Source organism: Amphiprion ocellaris, chromosome 5 (assembly GCF_022539595.1).
Source record: "Amphiprion ocellaris isolate individual 3 ecotype Okinawa chromosome 5, ASM2253959v1, whole genome shotgun sequence".
In the NCBI taxonomy this organism is placed as follows: Eukaryota; Metazoa; Chordata; class Actinopteri; family Pomacentridae; genus Amphiprion; species Amphiprion ocellaris.
The window spans coordinates 11,339,392-11,355,921 of record NC_072770.1 but is presented as its reverse complement, the minus strand read 5'-3'; the positions used below and the strand labels follow the sequence as shown (position 1 = coordinate 11,355,921).

Genomic DNA, 16,530 nt, shown 5'->3' with positions numbered 1-16,530 from the left:
ACAACTGTGAGTACAGGAAGGTCATCATGGACTTTGTCTACTGGTGTGAGCAGAACCATCTCCAAATGAACGGCAGCAAGACAAAGGAGATGGTGATCGATTTCCACAGGAAACCCTCATACACTCCACTGCTGAACACCCAGGGACTTGAGGACCTACAAGTACCTGGGTGTTCACCTAAATAACAAACTGGACTAGACAGATAACACTGACTCTCTGTATAAGAAGGGTCAGTGTCATCTATACCTGCTTAGGAGACTCGCATCATTTGGTGTGAGCAGGCCACTGCTGAAGACCTTTTATGACACTGTGGTGGCATCCATGGTCTTCAATGCAGTGGTGTGCTGGGGAGGGGGGTGCTCTGAGCGTGATAAGAACAGACTAAACAGACTGATAAAAAGAGCCAGCTCAATCTGTGACTGCCCCCTGGACTCCATGGAGGTGGTGGGAGAGAGGAGGGCTCTGGATAAACTGTCTTCTATCATCAGAAACACCTCCTACCCTCTGTATCAGACTGTGAACTGCTTAAGAAGCACCTTCAGCAACAGACTGGTACACCCTAAATGTAAGAAGGAACGCTTCCACAGGTCCTTTATTCCAGCATCTGTCAGACTGTACAATGCCGCACTATAAACTTCACTGTGTACTGTTTACTGCTGCACTTTTTTCATCCCTCAATTTATACATGCATCCACCTACTTATGTGCAATAACTAATACCTCATCATACTGTATATAGTCTTCTACATGGTATTTAAAAAAAAATCTGTATATAATGTTATCTGCAATTGTTGCACTGTTTTTTTTCTTATTTATTCTTGCACTGCCTTTATACTTTTATATTTTTTCTTTGGAGCTGCTGTAACGGTGAACTTTCCCAACTGTGGGATCAATAAAGTTTATCCTTATCCTTATCCTTATTTAGTATTGTAAAAAGCGATGCATTAGTTCCACAAAGTCAGTCTATGATGCTCACAAAGCTTAACTGTGGTTAAGTTTGCGATGTTTTGAAAAAGTTTCTTGGTTCAAACTCAACAAAACAACAAGAAAATTCAAGGCTTGTGTGAGCAAGTTAACTTCTTGGATCCACCTCTGAGAATGTACCACAGTCCAGTGGAGCAGAAGTGGAATTCCACATCTGCAATTATCGAACAACAGGGTGCAAAAGAAGGATTTGAGCTGGAAAGTAGGAACAAGCGGGGCGAGTGGGCGGAAAGTCTGGCCGGGGTGAAAAGTTAGGAAACAACCGATAAAGCACTGAGTCACAGCCAAGTCCATTTTTATGTCTCTGTTTACTTCATTCTAAAAGAAACAGACAAGGGGTATACTGTAAATGAGATGATACACAACATGGAGGAGGTAAATATTAGAGACAGGAATGGCATGGTAAATAAATGCAGGCATCAGAGGGGCATTTGAACACTCAGCAAACTGGCATTCCTTAGTACAGGAGACAGCACACAGTACAGTACATCCTTTAGAGCCAATAATACAGCGACTCTGTCATTCACACAAAATCATATTGGCACTTAACAAAACAAAATTAATGTACTTGGTATATCCTCAATCCAGGTTACTAGGAAACAAGCACACGGCTTCCTACAAACCGTGGCGTAAGACATTATTCAGAAGATCTATCGTGTATGTATGTCTTTGTTGTTTTATAAGTGGTACTGCAGAGTAGCTTCACATTCATTTTTCGGAAATCCAACAATAGAAAAAAGGCAGACAGAACTGCTGGCAGAGGAACTGTGGATCCCTCAGACGGGAGACTATAGAGAATCCATGTAGTCGAGAACATACATGTGCACAAACGTGTTATAAGGCACTGTAGTAAAACATTATATATGTAGTAAAAATAAAAATAAAAAAAGAATAGAGTAGGTGGTATATACACCCGGGCATTTTAACATGTTATAGAAAACATACCCTGAATGACTGTCTCTCCCAAAGTCAACAACACAGACAAGAGAGAGATATCATTTTTCTCGATCCCCCTAAAACATCATATTCATAGAAACCTCCCCAAACATTTCTTTAACTACAACAAAGACTACTAATTTGTGTTGGAAATGTGCTTGGAAGGTTATAAATTCTTTCTTGTCTGTTTTGAATTCCCCAGTGAGAGGGTTTTGTCTGTTGACAGAATCTAAACCATGGTAAGGCCAGAAGACTCTCCCAAACTACAAGTACTGCTCCCTTTTCTCTGGTGGGGTACTTTTAACATTTGGTCTGCAATTCAAAAGGGAAAAAAAGACATGTTTCAGTCAAAGTACAGTCACAGAGAACAAAATAAACCCAAAAGACACATTTACAACAACACCCAGAGGTCATAGGATATAAGTCAAATCATAAAATCAGCACAACAAAACCCATGCGTTTCAACTCATTGTTAACTTTTGGGCCAATAATTGGGAACTAATGGGGCATGTGGGTGGTGTGATAAAGAAAGAGTCTGATCACATATCCTGCATGAGTCCATATTTACAGAAAAGGCTCAGAAGGTGGGGCAGAATAGGAGGAGACAGTACATCTTGGTTCCCAATAAAAATGATAAGGTGCAGGTGTAGTACTGAGAAACTGGGGTCAAATTTGGGGTCATAAAGGGAAAACAGAAGGAGGGGAGACAAGAGGATGGACAGTCGGACAGTCCTCGATAAAAAGGCGGGGGCTGATCAGTCAGGAAAACTAGTTTCACTCAACAACTCTGCCCTGAATTAGAGGAGAGAAGAAGACAGTCAGAGAAGAAGAAGAAGAAGAAGAGAACAAGACAAGGGGGGTTGGGGGAAGGTTGGGGTTGGATCAGAGACATAATAAAGACCTCTCAGATTCCCAAAGCCAGTGGGATGATTGAGATGTTAGAAAAAGAGTTGAAATTCAGTAAGTTGTTTTCCACTGCGAGAACGTACGGGACAGTTTAGCGTGGTTTTAGTGTTCCGAATACAAGAACTGCCACCACCAAGAACCTAATTTGGCTCTGTTTTCGAACAAAGAGGGAAAAGCAGCTACTTCCTGCTTCTAAGAAGGCTTGAAAAACTGCTGTTGTTGCTAAAAGGTTTGATGCTAATAGGTTTAACTCATAAAGAACACTGTTGATTGGTTAAATTCAAGGACGACTACCATTTTATCTGCCTTTTCGATGTTCTCGTCTAGTTTTCTCTCCTCTAACATCACCTTTAACAACATAAAATTCGATATATATATGTAAGTTAACATAAAACACTCTCTGGTGTTCTATTACCTATGTGCTCATAGATGTGGAGTTTTGAGATCGAGGTTGCCAGATTCTACACTGCAAAAGAAACAGAAACCCTCAAAAGGACCAATTACGGGGCTGTTCCTGGAAAAATTTGCACCTGACCCGAGTTCATGCAGTGGGAAGTTACATGTCAAGAAGGAATATTGTGGTGCTACATGTCAGCTGGCTAGGAATCTACAGGTTAAAGAGATTATTATTCTGATTAGCATAAAGATTAGTCCTGACTAATTAAGATGGCAGAATGTTTTGGCTGCATGGTAGTTAGCTGTAATTTCACCACTTTTTGGAAGAAACTGTTGCTAAAATTAGATGATAAGATTAATACTACACTAAATATGAAGTTAGAGCTAGGTTAGCTTAGCATAAGTTCTGAATGCAAGGGGAAATAGCAAGCTAGTTTCAGTCTGAAATAAAAATAAAAAAGCAAATTCTCCTTCCTTCATCTTTAAAGCTTTGTCTTGTTACCAGAGAGCTAGCTAGCTATTTCCCCTTGCAGTCTTTGTAGCATGCTAAGCTAGCCATCGCCTGGCAGTAGCTTTATGATACATAATACAAGAGTTATATCAATCTTCTCATCTAATTCTCAGCTAGAAAGCTGAAGTGTGTATTTCCTAGGACAATTCTTTCAAATGTATATTTTCTCATCTTTGGACATAGCTTTGCAGGTAGTTTTTCCACATTTGTTGTTGAGCAATCCCTATTCAAAGCACAGCTGCTGCTGACAGACCAGTGATGCTTGACTTCCCTCTTTATTTAAAATGTGCAAGGAATTTCCTATAGACCCACAACCTCCCCTCAAATCTGAGAATAAAAGAGCACTCCACAATCAAGTGTCTTCTAAGAAGAGAGACCATACAACCAGGAAATGGGGCAACTGGGACATTTTCTGGGAAAAGTTAATGGCTTTATTATCTGGAGCAGTGATGGACCAGCTCTTTCAGAAACACAAATTAGGGCAAAATGATGTGGGAGCATCAAGGGGGACCTCGAGAGCCAATTTAGCTTGGCAGTTGAGTTTTATGGGCTCTAATGTGGAGAAGCTGCAGGCATTGATTGTACTTCATCTGCATGGAGTAGTCATTGTTCTGAAAAACAGCTGTTGTAATCAAACAGTGTCTACAGAACTTAAATATATGCTTTCTATTTATGTATAGCTGTGTTTTAGCATCATGTTAGCTTATGGTCTGTAATACTGTGATAGCTTCTTATAGCTTATGATTTCCAGTCAAATTATACTTGAGTCAGAGAGAAATAGCTTAGATTTTTTTTTGACATTGGTTTGGTTAAAAAAGAGATTATTAAATGAGGGAGTGTGTAAAAGTGGAATGATGCTGTTAGTAAATGGAGTGTGATGATGTGTGTCGATGAGAAGCTCTACTTTCTCTTAGTGCTGAGTATAATGGGGGGAAATGGTAATCACCAGCATTTATACTCACTGCAAGCTAAACAGACACCTTCATCTAACAATTCACCTCCACTTCTGCAGTTAAGATTGTGTTTCTGTGTGCATCTCTCAGGAAGTGATTGTTGTATAAAAGAGGACTACCGCACATAGGAAGTAGCTTCTTTTCAAAGTAAGGCCGCCTGAAGCATTTATTACATAGGACACTTATTATCAGTCACATTGCCGTAGCTCAAGAGCTACAAGTTGATATTTAATAGACTGATTCTAGTGTTTTTTACAATCATACTTAAATTTGACTACATCTCTAGCAGTTCTTTGCCTGAACTGGATTCGCAGCAGCGTGTAAAAGTCTTTAACATAAAATCCAAATGCTTCAAAGCTGCATTTTGGGAACTAAGATTTGGAAACAATGTAACTCAAAAGGCCAAAGGATACAAGAAATAACGGTGCCCTAGTTCTTGCACAGTGATTTGGGCTTCTCCCTTCACACAACCTAACTGCACCAGTGGAGTGTGAATATACAGACCAGTATGGAGGTAAAACACCAGTGCAGCTCCAACCAGGGAGCACAGGACATGCTAGTAATAGTGCAGCAAGGGTTGCAGTGTCGCCATTTTTAGCTCCATGCCCACGTTATGGGTGGGTATCTGCCGTGATACAATTTTTTATTTTTTTTTGCCTTTTAATTCACACTAAATGTAGTCCATCTGTACCAAGAAACAAATGCATTAATTTGTCTTCTTTGTATATTCATGCTAACTTCAAGTACATTAAATAAGGCACACAGGAGAGTTCTAGTCATAATACAAGCATAATATTGTAAAGTGAGCTGGATGATTGACAACAAATATGTAGGCCACCTGATGATAAATAACAACACCCTACTGGTGGATAATGTGTTTGTGTGCAACACTATGAATAGTGTGTCGGTGCATATAAATGCGAGTGTGAGTATGATACGATTGCATGTGTGTATGCATGTAGTCTTTGTGTTTTGATTTAGCAGGCATGATTTCATGGGGGAAAAAAGGGTGGTGGTGCCAAGCGTGTCCTCTGCTCTCTGTTTGGGTGACTGCTGGAAGGGGGTGGGGTTTACACGTACTCCCTGGCTGTGGAAGGCTGTGATTGGCGGTAATATTGTTGCCCTCGCATGTCGTCTTTGGAGCAGGAGCAGCACAGCAAGGAGCCGCCCAGAACCGTCAGACTGGCTGCTGCCCAGCCCACGAACAGGGCCGAGCCGAATTCATACCTGTGGACGAAACAGGGAGGAAGAGGTTAAGAAAAGATGTACAGTATGGATTTAAGAATCGATTACAACTATCTCCAACTTACACTCAACAAAGATATAAAGGTAGCATGCAAATGGTTTTCATCTCTGACTTAAAGAAAAAGTTTAAAATCTTATTCCTGTTCTTCTGGTTGAACTGAGCCAAAATTGAACTAAAATTTTTTGAGTTGTTTAGTTGGTAACAAACTCTCAACTATTGATTTAATCCATTCATGTGTGGCTTTAAAGAAGGATGATTGAATAGTGTGACTAGTACTCAGTAAAATGCAGCTTTATTCAAACGACACGTTGCCACAAATAACAAGACAAAGATGAGAACTGACTTTTGCTACAACGTCACCAGTTGTCATCTAAAAAATAATTCCATCCAGCTCTGAATGTCTGGCAATCTGATCCTTTCTTCCAATAAATACTCATTCAGCTATGTCACAAATAAAAGATAGAATTTTATAAATGTCACATGCTACCTTTAGAATTTTGTTGAGTATAAATATCTTACTTTGTCCTACTAACAACGAAATATTCAGCAATATAGCATAATATTAAAATCCCTTGCAAGTCAATTGCATTCTTAAAAACTCATGTCTACCTATTAAAGCTACTTATGAACACCAGACTTACCACAGTTCAGGCACACCAGCTCACCTACAACTCTCCTCAGACACTACAGAACTAGTCTACACAACACAGTGGCAAGTTTCAATACTGGAATCAAAATGAATACTGATAAATAGTAATGATACAGAAAGCCCAACCCTGAAAGTTGACTGATTGTTTTCTTTATTTTGTATGAAACCCTGGAGGTCTGAATCTGTTTTAGAGACTGCCATTAGTACACTATACTAAGACAGGAATGCCCCTAGCACTGACTGTTTATTTCTCTCATGATGTGTTTTCTAGAATATAAAAAAACACATTAATGTATAAAAACTAAATTTTCAAAGACGGGACTCTTTTATATATACATCAATATCTTTAATTTAAAGCATTATAGCAGAAACCACTATGTTTTGTGTTTTAGGTTATATCCATCTGGCTCCCACCTATACCAAAACCTCACAAGAAACATTTGCTTTACTTCTGGAGTAAAATATTTAAAATAATAACATTTATTCCAATTCCAGGCAACTTGCTAAACAGCTACCAACACAAACTGGCCATATCTATTAGCCATATTTAACAATGTTTTTGTTAATGTTATTTATTTTTATAAGCCACAATTTGAAACAATTAGCAAATTAATCCTTTCATGCTTATCAATCATTAAAACCAACAGTTAGCAATTAATACTAGCTATTTTAGCAGCCATCATTCAGAACTGTTAGTAACTAAAGCTGGCCCAGTTGAGGAGCCATGATTAGAAACTATTAGCAAATATTCTTATTAGCTATTATTAGCTATATTAGCCATAATTTGTGAATAATAATTAGTAACTATAGTAGCCATAATTTTCAACAATTGGCAGCTGAAATCATCCATATCTAAGTCATAATTAGCAACTGTTAGCCATCAGTGTAAGCCATTTTATTGTCCATAATTTGAAACAATTAGTAATTTAAAACTGGCTATATTTATCGGATCTGTTTGAACTTAATATGAGTTCATTTTAATTAGCTATATTTTGGAATATTGTGCATAACTAATGTGCCATTAAATAGTTTAAATGAAATTTAAATTAAGAAAATGCACATTTTGAATCTTATTAAGGAATAATAAGATATTTGATTATAACGTGTTTAACTATCAGTTGAAGAAAACACCTGAAATTTTAAATTCTTTTAGCAACTGAAGCTGACCAAATTTATCTGTCATAATTTGCTACTGTTAGATGTCAGTGTTAGCTATTTAAATGGTCATTATTTGAAAGTTACCATGTTTAACTGGCTAGATTTTTCAGCCCTAATTGGAATTGTTAGCAATTACTAGGAATTAATTGTAACTAGCTATGTTTTGGAACTGATAACAAGGCTGTTCATGTGTAAACATAAGCAGCTGGTGGAAACACTATTTATTAGCCATAATTGCAGGTTATGTGTCATTATAATGAGTTATTATTACCAACACTTGAAATACATTTTGATTCCTTTGTCTCAAAAAAAAAAAATCAAATGTCCAAATTACAGTGACAATGAAACTTTCTGTAGCATCAATGACTGTAACTGACAAGCCTGAAAACTGCTGTAACTATGACATCCATTTATCACTGGTTGTCTCTCGCATCAATATCAGGATGACAGGTTTGTTTGTTTGGACACTGGGCCTATTGTTGCAGTTGTAGTTTGCTTTTTATGTGTTCATTCATGTTAGGATTAGAATCATGCTATGTCAGGTTAAATAGAGAGCAAGAATATAGTGTATTCTGGGTAAATATTGATATAATGACAGTAGTTAGAGCTGGTTTTTCAGAATTGAAGTTTTTCATATTTGTTCCTTGATTGACCTACATACCTGGCGTTGGGCGGCGTATTTGGGTTGAAGAACTGATAGGACACCTGAGTGGCATACCAGGACACAGACACCAGTGTGCATAGACCTGTGAAGGGAGAAGCAAGTGTATTATTTCTCAATATTAATTAATCCATCAAAAATCCCCTATAGATGCAACAACACACAAATGAATTTAGTAATCTTTACCCCGGGGATTAAGGTTTATGTCTGAGGTCAGTGACTAATTTCTCCAAAATGACCACTTCCTGTTTACAACAGGGACTCTAATTACCCAGAAGACCTCTTGTGAGAAATTTGGGCTAGAAAAATGCCTGACCACTCCTGCTAAATGCACTGATTGCAGGAGATACTGCATATCAGGCTTGCAAATTAAACAAAACATTAACAGAAAGAGGCACAAGCAGAAGTCACACCTGCAAGCAGGAAGAGAGCTCCTCCGGTCACAGCGATGCGGGTCTTGGTGGCCGGATTGTTGTCTCCCACCTTAGTGCACTTCATGCCCACCACGCTGACGATGATGCCGATAAAGCCCAGCAGCACCGACACCACCATGAGGGCCCGGCAAGTCTGGATGTGGACTAGATAAAGAAGAGGAAAGGAGTAGGCAGGGGCCACAGGGGAAGTACAGGATGTTGGATGGACAGCAGAAAATATGAAATCAAGAAAAGAGAGGGGAGGGAAGTGATGGGGAGATGAGAAAACAAACAGAGTCCTTCACTGCATCACTTGGAACAAAACACAAACATTTCTGGACATAACAGTAATAATTATAATGGAATGAAGCGACACATGACATGCAGGATTGATGGGAGACCACATGCATTTACGACTGAAAGCGCCATAAATGTATGACTGACCTACTTTCCACAGCAGGGTCATTCCCGCCTTTTACTTTCCAGAGGTGACAGTCTTGGCAAAGCTCTGGGACCTTAAATGATCTTCCAAATCATCTCCACATCATTCCACTGTGGTTTTGCCGTCTCAAAAATCTAATGCGCTGCCCACACAGGCCTCAGCACACACATAGCTTAGTGGGAGGAACACATTTACACATATTTACACACACACACACATGTGCGAGTGCATAATATCAGCGCACACGCAATGACTGTAGGTGGAAGAGACACAGATGAAGCTCTCTCTCTGGCACGAAGTGGCTGTAGGAGGTCCCGCTTTACATGTTTCACACAGTGGGATTAGTGTGGCTTTGTCACAAAGCAAGATTGTTTTTGCGGCGCTGTCGCCACAGCGATCAGACGTTTCTGCCTCAGCCACAGCCGCTCACAGAAGTGCTAACGCAAAAGCAATGCTAATAACACTGTCAAAATAATGATAGAGTGTGTCTTATTTACAGCAAGTGAAGGGATTGCTGAATTCCCAGCAGTTGTAGAAAACACAAATTCTTATATCCTGATTCTGATATCTGGTGAAAGGTGACAAACATGGTGATTACAATAAATAAGAAAGCTTTTCATACCAATCCCACAGCCAAGGTCACAGGCATTATCTTCTAATAAAGTGTTAGCCAGTGTTTGTACCTCACCGGAGAAAGGCAAGAATCAAAGCCTGTCAAAAAACATTGGATACATTTATTAGACTTAGCCACAAACACTACAGTGGGAAAGTCTGAAGAGCTCAGCAAAGATCTGAAAAGGCAAATAATTGACTTGAACAAGTCAAGAAAGTCACTTTAAGCCATTTCAAAGTAGCTTCAAATCACAAAATCAACTTGGCAAACAATTATTGGTAAGTATAAAGTGCATGGTACTGTTATGTCACTGCCATGATCAGGAAGAAACCACAATTTATCACCTGCTGAGAGACTATTGGTCAGGATGGCCAGCTACAACCAACAATCACCAAAAAGCAGATCTGCAAAGAATTAGAAGCTGCTGGAACACAGTTGTTATTGTCCACAGTCAAGTGTGTTTTTCATCGCTATCATCTGAGATGCTGTCATGCAAAGAGGAAACTGTTCCTCTAGAAGCTTCACTCTAAAGCTTGACTGACGTTTGCTGCTGATCATTTTGACAAAGAAAAGGCCTTCTGGAAGAAAGTTCTGTGGCCGGATGAAACAAAACACTGAGCTATTTGGCCACAATGACCATAAATATGTTTGGAAAGGACATAAGTTTAGGCCTCTAACCCCAAGAACACCAAATCTACTGTCAAGCATGGTGGTGGTAGTATTACACTCTGGGACTGTTTTGCTGTCAGTGAAATTGGTCTTTTACACAAAATAAATTGAATAATGAAGGAGGAGAAAACTTAAAATCATCAGCCAGAAGGTTGAGTCTTGGACTCAGTTGGATGTTTCAACAAGACAATCATCCCAAAAACACATCAGAAGTGGTAAAGAAAAGACTAAATCAGGCAAGTTTTAGACTGGTCTCCTGAGAGTCCTGACTTTGTGGACTCTGTGGACTGTGATGAAGGAACAGGTTGGTGTCAGAAAGCCAACAAATTTAGTTTAGCTGTACCAGTTCTATGAAGAGGAGGGTCAAACATGCAACCAGGAGCTTGTGGATGGCTACCAAAAGCACTAGATGAGGTGGAAAATGGCCAAGAAATGGTAAACCAAATAGTAGCATTTTTGTATGTATAGTTTTGACCCAGCAGATTTTGTCATATTTTTGGAAATATTATATCTATGAAAGAACAAAACTGATTCATCACAAAAAATTAGTCATAGGCATCATTGGAAACTCAAGACTGCCATAATATACTTGGCCTTTACAGGTGCTTGTGAATTCCTGTTCATCAATAGAATAGAATAGAATAGAATAGAATAGAATAGAATAGAATAGAATAGAATAGAATAGATCAATCACTCAATCAATCAAATGCCTTTATTGTCATTGGACATATGTACAACGAAATTTTGAATGCCTCTCCTTCGTGGGATAAAACGATAACAACAGGTAAGATAAAATATATATAAAATAGACTTTGAATAGAATAGACTAGAATAGAATAGAATAGAATAGAATAGACTAGACTAGAATAGAATAGAATAGAATAGAATAGAATAGAATAGAATAGAATAGACTAGACTAGAATAGAATAGAATAGAATGTGCAGGACTGTCAGCCCCAGAAAAGCTTAATCTTTTTAGAAAAGATCTGTTGAGCAACAGCCTGACAGGAAGCCAAAGTCATCGTTTGTCATTGTGACAGAAATACACACACCATCATTCAGGGTGCAGCAGTGAAGCCGCATTTCAAAAGCTGATCTAAAGGGACTTAAGATGGAGGGAAGAGGATGGAGCGATCTTTGAAGTCTGATTTATGGCTCCACAGCTCCTTTTGATGGAGTATCTGAATGGTCCTCAACAGAGGGAGGTTTCAAATTTTTTTTTGCTGGATGTTGTTTTTCATTCACTTTGGGCATCCTTCTTTTCTTCTGAGGGTGTGTGTGGGGGGGTTTAGGCTAAATGACACCATTCTGACTAGTTTCAGGCGGTCACAAACCACAAGGGTGTCCGAGGGCCTTTAGGGTGAACAAGAGGCTAGAAGGAGGAGGAGAAAGTTCGGGGTGGGTTGGCTCACCCACTGGGCCCTCTCTTTCCACTGGTTGGCAGTGCCAGCCACTAGCTTTCAATGAGTGTGTGTGTGTGTGTGTGTGTTATATGTTGTGTATGTGTGTAGGCACTGTAAGGTCTCATTGTGAAGTCACTTGGGAGTGTTTCGTACGTAATATCTGTTTGCCCACTCACTGCACAATCGTACAACTACACTCATATTTAACAAGTCCAGCCTTTCGATTTCATCTGAAAACACAAACTACATTTAGCAAATATTAAGTTTCAATCAACCAATCTGTTTTTAGTTAGCCCTTATTGCAAGTATGCAATAATACTAATGGGTCAAGAAACTGTCAAATTCAACAAATGACACAATCAGAGATATTTTTTCCTATCTAACCATAACAGCTGCTGCCACTGGAAACTGTGTGGACCCACATATATCACAGTTTCTCACCCACCAGACTTAATATCTGTAAGCAATAGTACTTATTGTTACCATTGAATCTGATGACCAAAACTATTAGGGATACTTTTCCAGGGTGACGGTCTATGTTGTTCTTATTGTCAACAAACCTCTTGAAAATACCCAAACCAACAATGAACTGACCCTACAAGGTGTTTTGATTGCACCAAGCCTGATTTATTATATTATTCTGTACCATCGAGCTTCATTGTTGAGGAAAACATATCAGCAATTGTAACTTAATCCCATAATCACCATCAGTGGTGTACCAAATATACAATAATCTGCAGCTAGAAATAGTCCCTGAATTCATGTATTATTTCTATTTAACCATTTTTAAAGGTTTATGTCTTCAGGAGGAACTTAGAAACTACTGAAAGACAATTTCTTTTGATGTTTTTGTGGAATTTAGCAACTTTGCTTTACTTTTTAATGCCAGGCAATTGGACTCCTGGATCTGAACAAATCAAAATAATCTAAAATGGTAAATGAAGTTGCAACATGTGAAAATTTTGCAATGTGCAGTCCCTTCAAAAACTGAATGTAATGCTGAGCTCAGCAAGCAAAAATAACCTTTTATATGAATGTCCTGTTGTCTACTAGGTCCTCATTCAGTGTGACACAATAGATTGGCAGAAGAACAGTTAAAGCGTCTTCAACTCAGTGCTCAGATGTTTCTGGATGCAAAGAGCTGTCCTTTCAGTACCACCATCCACACTCTCCTCTCCTGACAAATTACAGTCAGTCCTCTCAGCCGTCTATTATCCTGAACGTCATCATCGTCTCGGGCAGAATGCTCAGTTAAACCTGCAACACTTTTCTACTACGCTTTCTTGGCCACATCAGCAGAGCGCAGCACAGTCTGGTGAACAATTATACCCACCATCACATGCTGCTCCTGCTGCGAAAATAGCTCCTTCACAACTTTGACTGCTTGATAAAACCCCAATACCAGAGTTTAATCAAGACTTGCAGCGTCTTCACTAAACCCAGACACATGATATAATCTGCCCTGTTTCATAATCTGTCTGGGGGAAACACCTGAACAACCCCGTGAATGATCAGGAATGCTTGATCAGAGCAACATGTGGTTAAAGATTTCCTGTAGTGTTTGTCTTGCCATCTTAATCTCTACTTGTTGGGTGTGTTAATGGACAAATGGAACAATGTGCGCGTGTGGGGACCGACGGACAGAGTGCATTCTGGGAATATCTCTGGTGTTTGGCTCAACACTGCCCTTTTCTTCTCCTAACAGCCCCTATTCATGTGCAAGGACAATACGCCGTTCTTATTGCTGCAATATACCAAAGGAGATGGGAGATCAGCTGGGGCGCGCTGCCGCACAGATTGCCACCGAAATTGTGTTGATATAATGACTCACCGAGACACCAAAAATGTTTGCAAAGTGCCTCGTTTGTTGTTGCAAGAAAAGCGTGTCACAGCAAGAGATGCAACCACAAAGACAAATTCCAATCCATTATCTATGCACCGCATTATCCTGTAGAGGTTTGCATTAGCATCTGGGCCTGTTTCAGTGGGCTTAGGGTGAAAACAGGGTGCAGGACAGGTCACTAGTCAAATTCACATTGTTTTTTGTTGACTGAGCCCACCCACCCCCAGCCCCAGCCCACTGTAGTCTGTCATTAGACTCTCTAATGGGATGATTTAAGCAGACAGTAGATGGATGGATTCGTATAATCTGTGCGCCATTAATTATGAGTCACTACGTCCTGCTTGCAAATTGGAGATGACAGGAGGCTCATAATTCTGAGCTAATTTATGTCTGAACCCCACATTCCTCTCCCCCTCCACTCCACTCCTCACACATTATGTGCTTCAGTGTTTTGGAATTTTTTACAAATGAGATGAACTTCATTAAAGACGCAGCATTTTGAGTAAGATTTACAGCTTGTGAACTTTATGCGTCCCACATAGTGTTTAGGGGTTCAGGAAGTTGTTTTCCTTCTGGTTTTGCTGCTGATTAACAACAAAATTGTGGGCAAAAGGAATGAACCAGCTACAATAACTGCTGTGATTTGTAGCCCAGCGTCATAAATATTTCTTACGGGAAGTTTGAGCAGACAAAACAAAGCCAAAGGTTGAATCAAACCCAAACAGAAGTTAAATGAAAGCAGTCAAGAAAGAAAGCAGTTTTAAAGAATTAAAGAATCCTTTCATGTTGATGCAATAAGAGCAGATTATCGGCTTACTTGAATTGTAAATCTGACAAATTAATCAGTGAAAGTTCCCCCATGAGGTTCCCCTCCAACTTAAGATTGGATTTAGAAGAACCAACTATGATCATTAAAAGGCAAGTTGTACTAAAGACAGTCAAACTGAGGAACAGTTTGATAGTGTTGGTAGAGAAAGTACAAGTCAGACAATCTGGGTTTGTTGAGCCAAATTCAAACGTCGTACTCACTGTCCAGCGAGAGCATGGAGTCAAAGATCTTGCACTGCACCTGTCCGGTACTCTGCGAGGCACAGCTCATCCACAGCCCCTCGTACAGACCCACTGCTGTGATGATGGCATCGCCGGCGTACGACGACTGCTTCCACTGCGGCAAGGCGGTGGTGGAGATGATGCCGATCCAGCCGCCCAACGCCAGAAAGTAACCCAACAACTGGAGACCTGAGTTGGCCATCCTTCTCTATAGCTCAGTCCCTCTGCACTCTATCTGCTCTTTCCTTCACTGCTTGACTTGTGACGGCTTTTTAACTGGACCACTCTGGTGCGTTGCCCCTTCTTTTTCTTTTTTCTTTTCGTTACAGGAGTCCTTGTGGGCACACCTGCTACTTGTTTGACTTTTCTCTTCACTATCTGGTCCCTCTGAGCATCTCCCTCTGCCTCTCTGCTTTAACTGACATTTGTAGAACTGTCCTCTTTCTCCACCTCTCTTATCTTTTCTTTTCCACGTCCCGTGCTGGGTTTTCTCTTTTTTGTTGCCCGTCAGCTGGGAGGATGAGTTGATGTCTTCCTCCTCTGGACTGTCCTGTCTGATTCCGTGGTCCCTCTGGAGATCACTCAAAGTGGAAGAAAGAGTTTCTCGTGGTCAGCGGTTCAGTTCATCAAGCATCGTCGCTGGGCTGCTTCACTCTCTGCATGGCTTCTTCCAATTCTCTCTCTCTCTCTCTCTCTCTCTCTCTCTCTCTCTCTCTCTCTCTCTCTCTCTCACTAACTTTCTCTCTCTCTCTCTCTCTCTCACTAACTTTCCCCCCCACTACAATCTTTCCATCTGCTCCAGGCTCGAGTGGCTCAATGAGGGGTAGCTGAAAAAAAGTGAAAAGCAAAAGAAAAAAAGAAAACATGTGAGCACAACAGGCTGACCATGAAGGGATAGGGAAAAGAGCTGGCCTGTGATTGGACTCCAGCGTGTTGTAGGAACGCCTACTGGGAGGGGAGAGGGATAGGCTGACTGGGGAGAATAAGGACTGTTTCAAACAGAGAGGGAAATAACAAGAAAAAGATGCAACTCTGAAGGGGAAAACTCCTCAGATAAAGTCACAATGAAGCATTTCTTGCAAGATAGTTCCAACGAAACCCAACGTCAACATGCAGTTTAAGGAGGTTTTGAAAGCATTGATCCATTACTAGTTTTGCCTCCCCCCAGCTGGAGGTGCGGAGGAGGTGGTGGTAAAGTGCAACAAATGCACGTAAATCAGCATCTAAACAATGTCCTGGCTGAAAAGGACTTGTCAAATCCAGACAGACTCTCTGGAAATTATGGGCTGCCAAGGCAAGCCTCCCGCCATTACCACGGCAACCCCAACAAATGAAGAGCGAGGAAGAGAGAGCGCTCGAGAGTTCACCCGACTGTACATCGTTACGAGCTGTAAAATGCAGACACACTCCGGCCTTTTGTGTCCGTGGAGAGCGCAGGAACCTGTTTTCCCACAACTGCGCACGCTACCAGGTCCCCGTCAAGTCAGCTCATTAAATTAGCCTCAATACGCCTCGGACTAATTCAATAATTCTATCGCGCCAATTAGACCGTCGACACACTCACTCTCAGAGACACGGTTGTTTTCTCACATCTGTAAGAGACATGTCTCACCCCCCTACCCTGCACACACTCTCCTACATGCACATGCTGAACGTCTACACAACAAGCATGTTCTCGAACAAATTCTCACAGCTGTTT

General features: G+C 40.4%; 1 protein-coding gene across 2 annotated transcripts; it reads right to left on the bottom strand.

Moving 5' to 3' along the window:
* Window positions 1-1,272: 1,272 nt before the first annotated feature.
* cldn19 (claudin 19) lies at window positions 1,273-15,549 on the bottom strand. Of its 2 annotated transcripts, none has more exons than XM_023278544.3 (5): window positions 14,811-15,549; window positions 8,813-8,977; window positions 8,400-8,484; window positions 5,766-5,912; window positions 1,273-2,711 (listed from the first exon to the last, which is right to left on the bottom strand). In XM_023278544.3, exons 1-5 carry the CDS (start codon window positions 15,031-15,033, stop codon window positions 2,675-2,677), a joined length of 657 nt encoding a protein of 218 aa, XP_023134312.1. In that variant the 5' UTR covers window positions 15,034-15,549; the 3' UTR covers window positions 1,273-2,674. The 2 variants fall into 2 exon arrangements, with proteins under 2 accessions (XP_023134312.1, XP_023134304.1); XM_023278536.3 differs by having other exon boundaries at window positions 1,273-2,231; window positions 14,811-15,548.
* Between the last annotated feature and the right edge of the window lie 981 nt (window positions 15,550-16,530).